At 40.6% G+C, this 16,165-nt stretch overlaps 1 protein-coding gene across 1 annotated transcript in view; it reads left to right on the top strand.

Moving 5' to 3' along the window:
• Positions 1–15,725, top strand: part of LOC124300387 (uncharacterized protein DDB_G0283697-like) — a 73,819-nt gene extending 58,094 nt beyond the window's left edge. Inside the window, exons 4-6 of the mRNA XM_046754450.1 lie at positions 13,999–14,141; positions 15,084–15,215; positions 15,301–15,725. Coding sequence (XP_046610406.1) covers positions 13,999–14,141; positions 15,084–15,215; positions 15,301–15,451 — 426 coding nt within the window. The 3' untranslated portion in view covers positions 15,452–15,725. The remainder of the gene's footprint in view (positions 1–13,998; positions 14,142–15,083; positions 15,216–15,300) is intronic.
• The last annotated feature ends 440 nt before the right edge of the window (positions 15,726–16,165 follow it).

Below are 16,165 nucleotides of genomic sequence, written 5' to 3'. Positions count from 1 at the left end.
CTGACTGCACACACAGATAAACGCAAAGTGCATATAACGCATAGGAGTGCGGAGTTGCATGAAACTTTGCGAACCAATGGCAATAAACCGAGAGTGTAATGTAGGTGCTCGGAATCGAAGAGCTTCCTTCTGTTCGTGTGGTGAAACGGGAAGCGATTGCCCTGGAATTTATAACTCTCAGGGGTATACCTAACCTAAGCTTGGATTGGCTTGGTTTAGGTTGGTAGCAATTAGACCTGCGTACTCTGTTAGGAGATTAATAACTTTTTTTTCAAGTCGTTTATTATTCATTTTATCTTACATATTAGTCACTTAGTGTAATATAACGTAGGTAGACCGGGAACTCGATACTTCGCGTATGTCTTATCACGATTGTATATATTTACGGACGAGCAACAAAAGACTCGGATTTCTATAATCCCACAAGTCGTCAGGCATTAGCTTGAGAGTATATTTTTCTTTCAAACCTTGGGTTAGGTTAGTGTAAGCCTGTGCAGTCAAGACTATAAATAGCTAGCCAAACCGCCTTATTTCTGAAATTGCCGGTGAAACCCCGAAATTGCTTCAAGTTTCTTTATCAATCACCCCAGCGGGCACCCGGAGTTACAAATTCGACGCGGCTTTTAAACCAATTCGTAACCGTGGCGGTCGGACCTTCGCTGTATCTCTTCTCTGTATACGTGGTGTGTTCGAAAAATAACGGCGGGGAATTTTGTAATTTTGCGAATTGTATTATTCCGATTCACGCAATTTTTTCGTTGTTGTGTTGGTAAACTTGTCTGAAACGTTGCTGTACTGTGTTAGCCATATTTAATATTTAATCTATAGTCAGCTGTCGAAAAGGTTACATGTGTTTTGGTAGGATCAGCGATTTTCAAAATGGATCACAAAATTTGCATTAATTATTGCTATGAGAATGGAATAAAGTGCAGCAAAGTTTTAGGAATGTTAAATATCCCAACAAGCACATAATTGCTTTTGGTGATTGTGAATCGGTGATCGTTCATAATCATTTCTTTCACTTTTTCGAAGTTTTCATCGGTTCGTTATGCCCTGGGACGTCCGGAACACTCGCCATGTTCAACGACTTTACGACCATCTTAGTAACGCTTATACCATTCGTAAACCCTTGTTTTACTCACAGCAGACTTACCATAGGTAATATTTATCATTTCTAAACCTCCAACATGGCATTTCTAAATATCCAATATGGTTAACACAGTACAGCAACTTTTCAGACAAGTTTACTAACACAACAACGAAAAAATCGCACGAATCGGACTAATACAACACACAAAATTACAAAATTCCCGTTTTTTTTTTTTTTTGAACACACCTCGTATACGTAAAATTCAAAGTCTTTCTGACGCATGATCGCTCATAATTCCAGAACTCGTGAACCGAATTTAATTCGTTCTTTTCTGTAGACAGTTACAACATCTGGCCAGGTCTTGGGCTATATTTCGATGCAACCATATCAACAGTTTTGGATATATAACGATATTTGTAAGTCAAGTCGGAACGGAATCACACTATTATGCTAATGCTGACTAAACTCAGCTAAATAGAAGTTAAGTTTGGTTAGGTAAAGTTAGGTATTAGGTTAGGTCAGCCCCCTGACACACGCTGCTAAAAGTGATTCGCAAAATGTCCCTCGATTCTGCCGCCAATCTCCACCACTAGTGGCGCTAGTAGTTGTCTGAAAAGCTTGCGCGCGGTCAGCGAGCGTGTCAAAAGTCTACTAACGCCACGTAGAGGAACTAAAAGACGGGGACAAAACGCGTACAATTTTTTAGTATACGAGCAGTGGTGAGTGTTAGGAGGCTGGGTTAGGTCAAATTAGGTTAGATGTTAGGTTAGGTTTTCGGCTCAGTTAAATAGAAGTTAGGTTTGGTTAGGTAAAGTTAGGAATTAGGTTAGGTCAAGTTAGGTTAGGTTTTAGATTAGGTTAGATCAGATCAGATCAGATATTATAATTCTTTATTCGAGTTTAATCTGAATAAAATTTTCATATCATTACCCAAATTTGGATGCGGGTAGCAGGATCCTAGTGTATACATATATTGACGTGCATCCCTTGTCCCGGGTACTGTATGTGTCATAAGAGTGTGTCCGGAGTTCACGTGCCGGTCGCTAAATAGCAAATTGATTCAAACCCCGGCGCGTCGAGTCGACTCGCTCGCCCACGTTCCTCCTTTTTCCTTCACCTCCGCCACCTCCACCGAGGCCTCTTCGTCTTCCTCTTGACTTCGATGCGGAAGGAGGGCGTAGCGGGGAAAGTGGGAAGGAGGATTTCAGCGCTAGTCACGCGAGCGACTGAGGAGGTATCTCTGCTACCCTGGTGTCAGGTACATAATGGCAAACACCCACGCCGTCGCCAGACGTCTCGGGTCCCGATCGCATCGCCTCGCGGACTCATGCATTTTAAGCTAAACGCGCGCGCATCCGGGACCATTTCCATAACGCCTCAAAAATCACGTCAGAATTCTCCCCACGGCGAGAACGAGGTGCTCCGGCCTCTCCGCTCATCGCGATACGATGCGCCGCGTCAGCCGCATCCTGGGGCAATTTTTTTTACACCTCATTTAGGCGTTCCGAAATAAGAGGAGAGGACGCGATCTCAAAATGGCGCTGGCCAGAATTGCAGTATACTGCAGAACATCGAAATCTGTTTTATCAAACTTTTGGAGAATAATTTTCTGGGTAAGGTGATCAAATCTGCCAGATTTTTACACCATTTCGAAACTATATTTAAAACGAAATATTGATAATATAACCGTTTTTTCGTAGTATTCGAATGTATTAACATCTCATATAAATTGCACTGAATGTGCGAATTTATACCGTAATAATATTAATCGAAAGTATTGATTTTTGACTCATTGTCAGCCAATACTTTGATTTATACAATTCAAAAGAGAAGGTGAAGATCGTAAATCAATTATACTTGCAGCGATATGATTTTTCGCGAACAATTTGGCACAACGATGCCTCGTCGAGAAAGTATATATTTACTCATTGGTTGGTATTATTCTCATTACTTTGAGTGCAGTTCAGAACTCGGGGTATTTGTGCATGCCGCAAGATAATCGGAAGCGGTAAATCACCTTTCCTGTCTGGCTAGCAAGCGAGCATCTTCTATAAAATCCGTTTCTAATGATCTATTCTGTATATAAAAAAAAAGATTGCAAAGAAAGAGAGAGAGAGAGAGAGAATGTGAAGAGGATGTGCCGAGAGAAATCCAACTTCGAGTCAATATACAAATAAATCCGGTTACAGCGCGTGAGACTCCGCGGGCTAATCAGCCTTTCTCCAAACACACGCGTACGGGAATTCTCCGACTGTTTACTGCCGCAATTCTCCATTCTTCACAGCTGCCTGTCTCACCGAGCTGAGAATTCGCTACATTTCTTGGCTTTCAGAGGTTCAATCATTCGCTGGGCCAGAGCGCAACACCGGGAAAGTAACTTTGACGGTAAAACCGCGACGGTATCGCTCCGAGTATGCAGGAAATTTGATAAGCGTAATTCAGCACGACGGATCGAGGTTTTTTTTTTTTTGTTCTACGGTTGACTACTTGTATCATAAGATGTTAGGAGTTGAGTATAATGCTGAGCTAACGCGAGTCACCATGACTGTAACCCTATACGCGCTGCGATCTTCACAATGAACGGCAATTCAACAACTGTCCATTCCCGAGGACTCGGAGATTACTCTACGGCCACGCTCGGCGTACAAAACTGAGTAGGCAGCTTGTCGGATTCATTCACAGTAAACTACAACTAACCGTGCGAGACTTTCAAGTCCCCTGACAATTAGCATTCACTGAAACGTGGGCAATTCTTTTGGAGGTAGCTCTCTCTGAATCAAAATATCTGCTAAATCTGACCGCTTCTGAAGATTTAAATAAATTTTTCAAGTTCGCATCGAATCATTTTCTTTAAAAAGAAACTTAAGACGATTAAATATAAGGCAGGCACAGTTGTAACGTTTAAAATTGAAGCTGATAAATTATCAGACTTGTAACAGGCGATAAGTTTATAGAAATGATGGTGACAAGCGAATTAGGCATGAGTGCTAAATCACCGATAGAAATAACTATCTAACTCCAAACTCAGGGCGTGACTGTGATTCTATATATAAAATTTTCAGTTTGGTAGCTTTTTAACGACAGTGCGGTCAGACGCCCATGCTGCATAATAAGGAAAAATAATATTATCGCTGACGCTAATTAACATTTTTTATCCTCGTGATCCGTCGGTCATATAATTAAAAGACTTGAAACGACCCGCGCGTCGAAAGTTATGTAGAAAATAACAAGTTGTGTGTTTATACGTGTACAATATATTTCAGATTTCGAGGAACGATGAGAATAAACTGAACGTAGGTCGAAAAGTGACGAAACAATCGATCAATTATGAAATATATGTATAACCTGATTGCTTATACAGGCAGGCGAAATATATATTCTACCAGTTCGAATCGTCGGTTTTAAAACCTTCTTATATACCGATCGGTCGATACAAGTGGTAAGCCCTAAACCAATAAACCATTTAGTACCCACAAGCTAATAGTCGATACGAATTATGGGTCGCACTTAAGTTGCAGCCGCTGCAAGTACTCACGTCCAATTATATCGTTCGCTTTGTCAGGTCTCAAGATAATTTTTCCAAATTCCATACAATCTATCGAAGAATTTCATTGATTAAAATAACCGCCCATAACAATTTACGATAATTGCTTGAAAGTAATTCCTTTTTTACGATGATGTACTGCTCAAACAAACAAAGTTAGGGTCCATTCGTGTATTAGCTTACGCTGAAACAGCGGTAGGCCATTCGTATAAACGTTATCAAATGTTACCCTATAATGAATAAGAAGTCTTCTCTTCAATCACTGTGTATAAGGAGGACTATAATGTGTAGATGTTGTGTTTACCCTTTTGAATCCTTGCTTCCGATGAGAAGCCACGTAAGACAAGCAATGCCGTCTAATGAATGATATGCGGATGTGCAAATCATTTTTCTATGAGAAAAATATTGTTGAAAGAATGTAAATTCGAAAAACCCTATAATAGTAGTAAGCTAACATTAACGTATATATCAGTTATAAAATACTATATTTGATTGAGACACTAAACATTCAATTTATCCATTAAAACATGCATTTCAAAATATTATTGCACTAGGGCAAGAATGTATTTTCTTTTTGCTTGAGAATGATGAAAACATTTCTGTAAAAAGAGGTGTCAATAATGCATGAATTTTTCAATAATAATATCTTGGCAAATATAAAGTTTATTGCATGCATTTAAGAAGAAAGACAATACATGATGTATTTACATCCAATGAATAATGAATTCACGTTTCACTGAACACATTATGTGTATCAATAATTAACAATATTTAATAAATAGAATTTCTGCCATTCCCAGGTAACGAATCGATAATAAACTTTTAAAAAAGTGTTAGCTAACGTTAAAAAACAGTAGTTGGCAAGACAAACGAATGTTTATACCAATCGTTATCACTAGGGGTGAGATGCAAAAATTTGAAAAAAACTTGTTAGCTCAACTTGAATGGCCCCTTACGCTGGGATAAGTTTCACACTGCACTTTTGTAACACTACTACCAACACGTCCACCAGGTATATACCGTATAATCCAAGTTGAGGGGTAATCCGCGCGTGAGAAGAAAGATTGATGGGACAAGGCGGTAAGACGGACTTAATGATACGACCACGGTGCACATTTTGTCTCAGGACTTCAGTTGCACTTCTACATGGCCATTGACCTACCGCAGCTTAGAGCGAAGTATGCTGCTAGCTGTTTATATGCACATCTAGAGACCTGCGGCAGGATGAATGCATCCTCCTCGACTATTTCGCCTTGCGTAATCATCAGCGTTACGGCTACCATACAATACTTATCCATCTGCAACCCGTACGAAAAGGTCGTTAGTCATCGACTGCATCCTTATATAATTATTGCACTTTGCAGGACAGTCGATTGCCTATATTTCCATAATTATTTATTTATCTATGTATTTATTGACTTTATATAGAAATTATTACATCTCTTGTCGTATTAAATTTACGTAGAGTGCAGATCCATCATCGTATGCTGGTGTCTCTGCTTATCGCTAATGCTATGCTAATTAGTTAATTTGTATAAGCCTATATACACGGTAAATTAACTTTAATTCATGTTGCTTGAAAAATGGTCACGAGTTTGTAATTGTCAATGCATATACGGGAAACTGTGAAACTGAGAATGGTTGGAAACATTTCATTCGATGTTTTCCCTCTGTGGGATATTTTTGTATAATATAATACCATCGAGAACCTTAAGGTCATTTGGTACTCCTACCTTTACCGACCTAGCAAAATCACCCCTTTTCTTCCTGTATTAAATAAACAAACGAACGGATAGGATTCAAATTTCAACGGTGCGTCGCTCTTTGTAGCGGAATTCAGGAAAATTACTCGTATCCCGAAAATCGTTTGAAAAATGTATAGTTTTTAACATAAGAAGAAACGGGGGTGAGTTTGCTCGGCCGGTAAAGGTAGGAGTACTACATGACCTTAAGAACCTTACAAATCAATTTCAATTCGGGATTGTAACTTCGAGGATAAATAATCAATTGCAAATTGAAGATCCCGCGCCGCGTCTTGAATTACCCTGTAATTCCTCTGTCTTCGAGATTAATTACAGACAACGATCAGACCTGCAATTAGCATGTCCGCGACGAAATTCATTCTCTCTTCTCTCTTTTTTCAGCCTTTGTGCTTCTTTTAGTTTACACGACGTGTCCCATCGCGATTTATTCGCCAATTAATTACAAATTATCGGTTTCGGTTACTTACCAGTTATACCGTCCGCTGTAAAACCATCAGCCGCGGTCTTCGACCATACTTGATTTTTTCTTCTTCTCTCTCTCTCTCTCTCTCTTTCTCTCTACTTTCCATCCCCACAAAGGGGCGGATAATGTAGTGTTTTACCGATACGAATTGCTACTTTCGTATGTAATAACCGTCGGGATGACTGCAATGAATGATCAATTTTTTAACTTTTTATTCCTCCTTCTGCTGCTTCGTCCTTCTGCACCTCCGTCTGTAGGTATAATAAAGGATGGATCGAAAATGCTCGTGAATGAAAAAATGCCGGTGCACAATGGATTGCATCTCGAGGTTGAAAACCGCCGTAAGTTAAGGATAATGCTAGTGGTGGATCTGATACCGGTATTACGTTCGCATTTATATACCTTATACCCATACCTGTACGCCGATATCTGATCGCATTAACCAATATTTATTACCTATTGAACGCGCCCGATGCCGCTCCTTTAAAATTGCGCCTCTCGACGATCGTTTATCAAAATTAAAGAAGATGAATTTTTATTGCAGTTTGAGGACTCGTACCTACGTAATATGTAATCACCATTCACGAATCGAAATATTCAATCGAGATTGAATGGAATATTTCAATCGGAGACCATATAGACGGTGAAAATAAATAAAATGGAGTTTGCGTTAAAAATTTAACCAAGTGCTCGAATTCGTCTCACAAGTTTCGCGAATTAATGCGATAATTAATAATCGTGGAGTTTAAGAATTCGTACAGCATTGTCATTTTCATTGAGAGAATTTCAGCCCGCGCGTTTTTCTCGTCGTGTCCGACTCATTTTCGTTTTTTACATTGTCTCATCCTCGGAACAGGTTTAGCTTCGGCATCATCGACTTTTAGATTAATTCTTCGAGAACCGCTTTTGCAGTGCCGGGGGAATAACATCGTTGCAAATGAGGCTAGCAATGACTATGCAACTTATTTTTTGTTTTCCGCAACCAAACACGGCAGTGTCTCCCCCTCAAACTAAACCAAACCCTGAAACGACTCTTTGAATATGCCTTTTAACCGAGAATCAGAGGCTTGCTTGCAGAGCTTTTTCCTCGGTGGAATATCGGAGGTGATCAATCATTCCGATCGCCTGTATTATCTGGCCGTACAATGGCACCCGGGAAAATGTAATTACACAGTGTAACAGCGACACGTCTTTAAAGACGTCTAGCCGCAGGCACGCCTCGATAAGTTCTCGCTCCGTTTGGCACGAGGAGGAAAGGAAATCGCCCGAAGAATACGCAATGAATTCGACAATTAGAGGCTATTAAAATTTCACTTCCTGTTTGCATACAATTAGTTCACGGTAGCTCCGCTCCCTGTCACTCCGACATCGCTATGTTATAATACCTGTTATACCGTAGGTGCATTGAGTCGTACCGAATGGAAGTACGAAGACGGAATGAGGAGCCGCCACGCCGGTTCTAATGACTGGAATCCGCCTCCCCTTCCAGCTTCCGTAATCATGCAAATAATATAGATCCGTGGACAGACGGCCAATCATCGAATCTTCCCTCGTATGTAGCCGCAGGTTATTCGATACCCCTTGATTTGTGACGCGTATGATCGCAGCTGTAGTCTCTGACCCAGAAATCGCCTTGCACATCTCGAGATTTCGTTTTGTTAGAGTTTCTGAGAAATTTTCATTCGGATAAGACCCGACCGATATTGGTTTTACAACAGTTAGACACTAGTCACGTGGATCTGGACAATTAGCGAACAAGTTAGACGCTACGGCAATCGTCGACAGTCAGTTTTCTGCTGATTCAATAACACTAACCTGATTAGTTTTTTATTTATGCATTATTTTTCTAGTTTTTTTTTTTAATTACTTTTTTGGCATGCGACTTCTTCTCTACCTATAATGAAAGAAAAAATGTATCGCTTTCGATTTGGCATCCGCATCAATTGAAACCCGGGAATTGACATATCGTCTAACTTGTACGCTAATTGTCCGGATCCGTGCGACCAGTGTCTAACTGTTGTAAAACTAATATCGCTCGGTGTTATCTAAATGAATGTATAACACACTTTGCACTAAGGAAACTGCGCTCCGTCTATGTAATATATTACAAAAGCATCGTGTGAAATACCAAATCTTGACACTATGTTCAGCCGCTCGAGGTTGCGAAACAAATTACGCGATCGAGGTAATTATTTACAACCCGAACGTATGTGTCCAGGTGTATTTAAACCTAGACGTGAGCGCAGGCAGCTCTATTGCGAGAGTTCCACAGCACGGTACACATATTGATATATATTGTACGTCTATAGATTCTTGGAGTGCATTGGAGGCTCGTGATACAGCGGTCCACGTTGAAATATACAAATGATTCGTGGCGATACGATCTTGCGAATAATTCATCCTGCACTGCGCCTTTCTATTCCATGCCTCGTCGAGAGACACACACGTGTTACATACGTTCTTATAGTCTAACTCTAACTTGTAGCGCTCTCTAAGCCTTGCGGTCTAAAAGTACGATCGTCCGGAACGTAACCCGGCGCCTTTTCCGCACGGTAGTAAAACCGCAATCATCAATGCAGTTTTTCTCCTGCAAACCCTCGAAAATTTAACGGAAAAACTTGACCCTTTGAGTCAAATATTGTTGTGCGGAGCCAACTTTTAGACCAACATGGTATTCTATGGTTCTTAGGGTCGCTGATTACGAATCTGAAATCAAATTTAAAAAATTCAAGATGGCGGATCCAATATGGTAGAAGAAGATTGCAAATTTGATCGAATAGGGTCAAAAAATTCTACGCACGAGTTTTTGGGGTGGCTGATTGGATTTCGAATTTGAAATTTTCGTCTACGACATTGGATCCGCCATCGAATTTTTGGAACCCGTGGTAAGAATACTTACCAGCATGACTCAAAGGGTTAAACGATTAATTGGTCATGCTCGAGTCGAATCGCGCTGTGCATACTCTAACTTTGAGGAAAACTTACACAAAACCCAAGGCGGCTGCCGGTAATCCGATAACGAGACGCCTCCGTTTGCACAAGGTTTTTATATTCGTTTATCTGATTCGTATTATCGAGATTTAAGCGACGCGTACGAGCGGCGAGATTATACCTGCACACCTATCTCTCAGCCTTCGCGGTTTCGCCTCAGGCGATCTATACACGAAGTGATCGTTAAATTAACGCGCTGCATCGACCTTCCGGCCAATTTCGACTCTTTTAGGGTCCTCTGCTGCACCTGCGGGCAAGCGAGGTCGTTACTCAAACCAGGCGTCAAATTATCGGGGAAAAGAATACAAGCGCAAACAAATCTCTAAATCATTTAAATACCCTCGTAAAGACCAAAACGAAAATTACGGACACTGACCGAACAACCAGTGGGCAGGTGTCCAAACTTGACCGTTGGCATTCGTTAACTTCGCTTTGCCAAGTGCCGTTCGCCTTGCCAATTGCAGTTTCATACGGCGTTTTCACATTTTCTCGGAATGCGAATTCTTACGCCATGCGCTGATCATTCCTCGAAACTATCAATTGCAAAAATAAGCTTTTGCGTAGGCACTGCCTCGCACACTCGACGGACAAATATTTTCGGAGCGTTCGCGTGTCGGGAGGATTTATACTACAATATTCCATCGGTATTGTTGGCGCCCCTTACGAAGCAATTATCCATACCTAGATCAAGACGGCTGAGACCAGACACAACAATCCACGCACGCTCAATTGGATATCGGGTCTCCGGTTACCTCGAGCTCATCGTAAACGAGCCCTCGTCTTATCGTCGCAAAGTATACTCCGAAGCTTTTGACGCGTCTGCCGAGTTGCGTGAACTCGAATAAATTTTGTTCCCTAGGTTAAAGGTACACTAATTGCGAGAAAATTCTCTTTCGTACGGCATGCGGAACTGAAATTCAACGCTGACGGGCAACAGATATGCATTGTTACGCAGCCTCCGAGCTGCTTAGACTTGGTCCCGGTACCGACTTACTTTATACGTATATCTATCATCGCGTGGGAGTGTTTCGAGTGGCAGGCGACGGCGGCTTGAGTCCGCTGACCGCCGCTGAATCCTCAGACTGATGACGGGGCGACTTGGTTTTTAATTACCGAGAGATGAAAGAGGGCCGAGCCTGCACGCTCTGTGTTCGTGCTTTCCATGCCGAGCTTTGGACTGGCATCAAAATTTCTGTTGGTAGAGTCGAGTCTTGGATGGAATTTTATTGTGAGACAGGGTACTGAACCGTCGGTAAGAAGGTAAGGTAATGTTCAAATTTGAAATTGTTCTAAAAATGTCAAGGAATTCTCGCAAGGTGGCGACAATTTTGCTCAAAGAAAATTCGTCAACTTCTCCCCATAAAAAAAATTCTGAATTTCCTGACGTTTTCCCACGAAAATTAAGTAATTTTGGGCAGCTTTTATGACCAAAACTCCAGAAGTTGTGTACCTTGATCATATAAATTTGATGTAAGAAACACGTGGTATTGCTTCGTTTTACACAAATAATTCGAAAATGAACAATACCATTTACGAAAGTCGACGCCTAACGGAATTTACGAAGTGCCTGACTTTGCCTTGACTTTTCCTGATTTTTCCGGTCTATCGCCACTCTGTTATCAGAAAAAGACGAAAAATCGTATGACTAATTCTTACAACAACTTGAATGGAAAGCAGAAATAAACGATGTAAACATTCGGACCAAGTCGGATCGACGATTTCATTCGGAATGGTGTGGGACGTTGGGAGTCGGTGAATATCTTTCTAGCATCAAGGAAGAGGAAAGGCAAAGACGAGGGAATGCTAATGAGACTTGATTACGTACGAGCGACGTCTCGTACCTGGGCGGGTAAATTCAATCGTGGAATTCTCGAGCGAAGGAATCGAGGCGTTTGTTCAGGAAGGCTGATCGGTGCTGCTCGCGCGTGCCAAGAACACTGTTGTAAATTGTCAGAATTATGCAAGTGAGTGGAAACCTGTCCGAGAATCACCGCAGCTTTAAAGATCCCCTGCAGCACGTGACACGAGTCACGAAGTGTTAACCCGCGTGTCTCTTCGCGTGTTTAATTACGCTCGATAGATGTAAACGAAGGGTTTCGACACGGCGGGGATCGAATGACAACATGTAGTGATTGTCGACGAATATTACGAAGATCCAAAAGTAGTGAATAATTTTCAGCGTGACCTGCAACTGGATTGAAAAATATTACGATCCGTTTCGAGCTCCTTTCACTCCGTCGTGGGCAGAGGTCAAAGGGTCATGTTAATATACGTGAACCTGCACACTGGTTTGTACAAGTTCGAAAGGCGATTGTAACGGAACAGCGATTAAAGCGGATTCGAGATTAAAAATAAATTGATGATCAGAAATCGGTTCCGCACGGATATGCGCTCTGTTCCTTCGTGTTGGTACACGATTATAAAATATGGCATTTTTACGACAGCATCGAAATACGGGATAGTATCGTCTTGTTTTTCCACTCGGAATTGCCGAGTCGCCTACGCACCCTTCGGCACCTGCTACGTTCGACCAAAATTCCGGGATTTTGCAATCCGACGGTCACGTGGCCGGCGGGGAAAGAGCTGAGAAGAACCTGCTTTCTTCGAGTGCTTGCTGGACGTGGGACGAAATTGTCCTTTCCAGGTGTAAAACGATGGAAAGATTTCTCGGCTGAATCTGCTCCGAATTAACATGGGCAAAAGAAGCTTGACCATAATACCGACGAAGTTCGTAGACCTGGTGAAAATGATTTTTATGAGAAATTAGGAAAAATGGGAAATCGTAAAAATTCGTCAAGAATCGTAGTTTTCTTTAGTTTTTTCATAACGAAAATTCACGAAAATAAGCAAGTTTCGTAAAAAAAAAGATTTTGGTAGAAAAGTATAAATATCGGTGAAGATCTACAATTGGTATCGTGAGAAATAGTTCCACATATATTTTGGAGAAAGTAAAAAAGAAATTCTGCGACAAATTACCACCGTCGTTGAACGGAGTAGTTTCTTTCGATTAAGCAGACCAAAATTACGTTGACCTACGAAAATCTGAGCCGGAAATTCGCACTTAATCTAGAAGTGGGAAAATCTATGGATAAACTACACCGTAATTCAATGGAATAGTTTCTCATGATTAAACAGAACAAAACTATAATATTCATAGAAATTCATAGAGTAATTTGCACCAGGGAGTCCCTTCTCGACGTGGGCGGAATTTTAAGCCTCTTTGTCATGCATTGATTAAGACGAGGAGAAGTTGATCGACGTTCTACGTCTCAATTAACAATCAACACTAACGAACCGTTCGAAACTTGGAACTGACGATGCAAAGCCTCGCCCTTCGTCTTTCTCTTCCTTTTGTTCTTCGTCCCGGCAGCTTTCTTCGTTTGCCCGCAACGACGTTCTCTCGTCGGGAGAACAGCAGTAAATTCAAATTTCGTACATTACGCTCGCATGTATGAACACATGTGTATAATTAGTATGAAAGAAATTAGAGACCAGACATACATTGCTGAGCGAGTGACGTGTAACGTCGGATGGACCGCACCTTGCCGGGGGGTTCCATAAATAAAATTGACACTGACAGAAGCCTTGATTGACGGCCGTCCCTCCGAGCTGCAATTCCCGCATTTCGTTCCGCTAGACGCCGCTGCAGGCCATTGTTAAAAAGCTCCGTCTCACGTGCGCGTATGAACATTGAACACCTATCGCGTAACGCACGTTATCGGCTCTGTTACGGATACTTGCATCCGCTATTCCGGAATTTATACCGGGCTTATTGCGACTTCGGATTGGCACGCGAGGTCAGAGTTGCCGCTGCATGCATGTTTGATGCTTATCGCCCGATTGATGAAGCAACAAATATTATCATTATTCACACGCGCGGGAGTCAGAAGTTGCTCAAACTTGACTCGTGGTACAATTCTACGGTTAGCCAGGATATAATTATACTTACGGTTGATTTACGGAGATTGATCATTTTCATTTTCTTACCATAATCTTATCTGTATTTACAGGAAATTCCTAGTTACCCCCAACGAAATAAAATTTCACCGAGCGTCGGTCTTGAAAGACCATTTCTTTCCATTTTTTCTGCAGAAAATTATTGATAGTACAGCTGATAATTTTTTTATTTTTCTCCAATTTGTTGCAGGCTTCGGTGATAGGAGGACGTACGCAGGTGGAAAAACTCAAGTTCGAAAATCACACCGAGTGCGAATGCCGATCCAGGAGTGATCCGAGATTAAGAGACACGGGACAAAAACCTCCTTCGAATATACAAAAGTCAAAAAAATCGTGAGTCTCCCTTTCCTTGTTTGCAGATAAGATAATAAATTACGTTCATGGGATACGTAAATTGGTGTTATTTCGAATCCACGTAATCGCAATCCGTGTCGTAAAAAATAAAATTCTTATCTTATTTTAAACTCTTATCCCAAGATAGTAAGTGCCAAATTGTATTGCAAATATATATCATATATATTAGCGATGTGAATATATATTTATAAAAAATATATCAATATATATATAACAAAAAAACAAAAAAAAAAAAAACACGTTGTAATAACCATAAAAGAATAAAAAAGCATTTTTTCACCAAACAATACTATCATTCCCTTAACAATTACGCTTTAGCAGTTTTCTTTTTTCATCTATAAATTAATATCATAATTTTTACGCATCTTTACGATGATCGTACAATCTTTACGTGCCTACAGTAAACACTCGTTTCGTACGATAATGTTTTTCTCATTTTTTTATGCACCCATTCCTCCCCCCCCCCCCCCACCCCCCCGTACTTCACGGCGATGAATGATTTATCGTTATTTACGGGACTATAACCACGATCTATGACTTGTATTACGTGCGATAAACCCTCGTAACAATTTAATTTCTTCAAGTTTTTACCTGGTAGTTTTTTTCATAGCTCCGTCCGTTCGTCCCTCCGCATCCAGCTTCTGTCCTCTAAAAACCCGACGAAACTAATCCTAACCCAATAAACATGACGGTGAAAACTAACAAACACCGCCCACGTGATATTAGGCCGGTGCAACATTTTCTTTCCGTTCGAACCTATTTTTTTTTTTTTTTTTTCTTACTTTCATTCTTGCACTAGTCGATGAATATTTGACAATTTGAATAACACGCCAGATTTTTTTTTTTTTTTTTTTCTCAAATAAAATTAAGATTGAAACTGGGGTGTGAAATGTGTTCGTTCACTAAGTTTCTCGTTCACAGATGCAAGTGCCCTTCGCATTTTGCACCGAAGATAACGCCCGAGGGTGAATGCGAATGCAATTGTCCGGATAATCGGATGGACTGCGTACGAATCAGACGAGGAAAGGAATATTTCTCGGTACAAGATCGATGGTTAGTTGGTTGTGATTATGCGAAAAATTGGTGAAAATTGTTTTACTTGAAAACGCATTGGATATAATTCGCAATTGTTTTGCAGGTGCATTCAAAACGACATATGCTCGTTGCCGCCCTGCGATTTCGGGGAGTACATGAGAAAGCAGGGACGATGTCCCCATAAAACGGAGAAATTCTTCCAACCGAATTACTACAACAAGAGACACACCGATAATGGATACCGAAGTCATTGATGCCGATATAAACGCCTGAAAGGCTTCTGAAAGGGAATAAGAAATGGAAGTGCAATGGAAGTAAAAAAATAGAAACAAAGCCGAACTTCATCCGTGAATGTGTTTGTCTTAGCGCGTTACAGCCGGCAGTTTGTTACCGTGAAAACAACTGTGCCAATAGAGTAAAAAATAATAAAAAAAAAAAATAAAAAATAAATAAAAATAAAAAAATTAAATAGCGAAAGAAGCGTAACGTGATTTATGATCACGCGAACGAATTATGGTGCCATTAATTGTCAGTGCCTTGTGGAACGTTTGTGCCGTAAGCCTTAATTTACGATATTTTTGTATTATGTAGGACGGATATTTGATACTTATATAATATTTTCATACCAGTGAATCATCGACCAAATCTCGTTTACTACTATACTGTACGAAAATTACACTGTACCCAAGATGAGAAAACCTGCATAAGTCTGTACAAGGAATTCTGTGGAAAGAATTACCGACGATTGACGTGTCGATTTTAAAATAATATTACGATATGCTGGAAAGTTGATTAGGAAACCTTTGACAAAGTTCGAACAGATTTCTCATAACTGGTAACAATTTATTATGAACTTGAAAGAAATCATCGAAATGAAAAAAATAGTTTGCGGAAGAATATTTTCACAACTGTGGCGTATTGTTGCACAATTTTTTTGAAAAATTTCACAAGAAGCATGCGATATCATG

This window comes from Neodiprion virginianus, chromosome 3 (genome assembly GCF_021901495.1).
Source record: "Neodiprion virginianus isolate iyNeoVirg1 chromosome 3, iyNeoVirg1.1, whole genome shotgun sequence".
NCBI classification, from domain to species: Eukaryota; Metazoa; Arthropoda; class Insecta; order Hymenoptera; family Diprionidae; genus Neodiprion; species Neodiprion virginianus.
The sequence above is the reverse complement of the archived record's forward strand: the minus strand, read 5'-3'. Positions and strand labels throughout refer to the sequence as shown.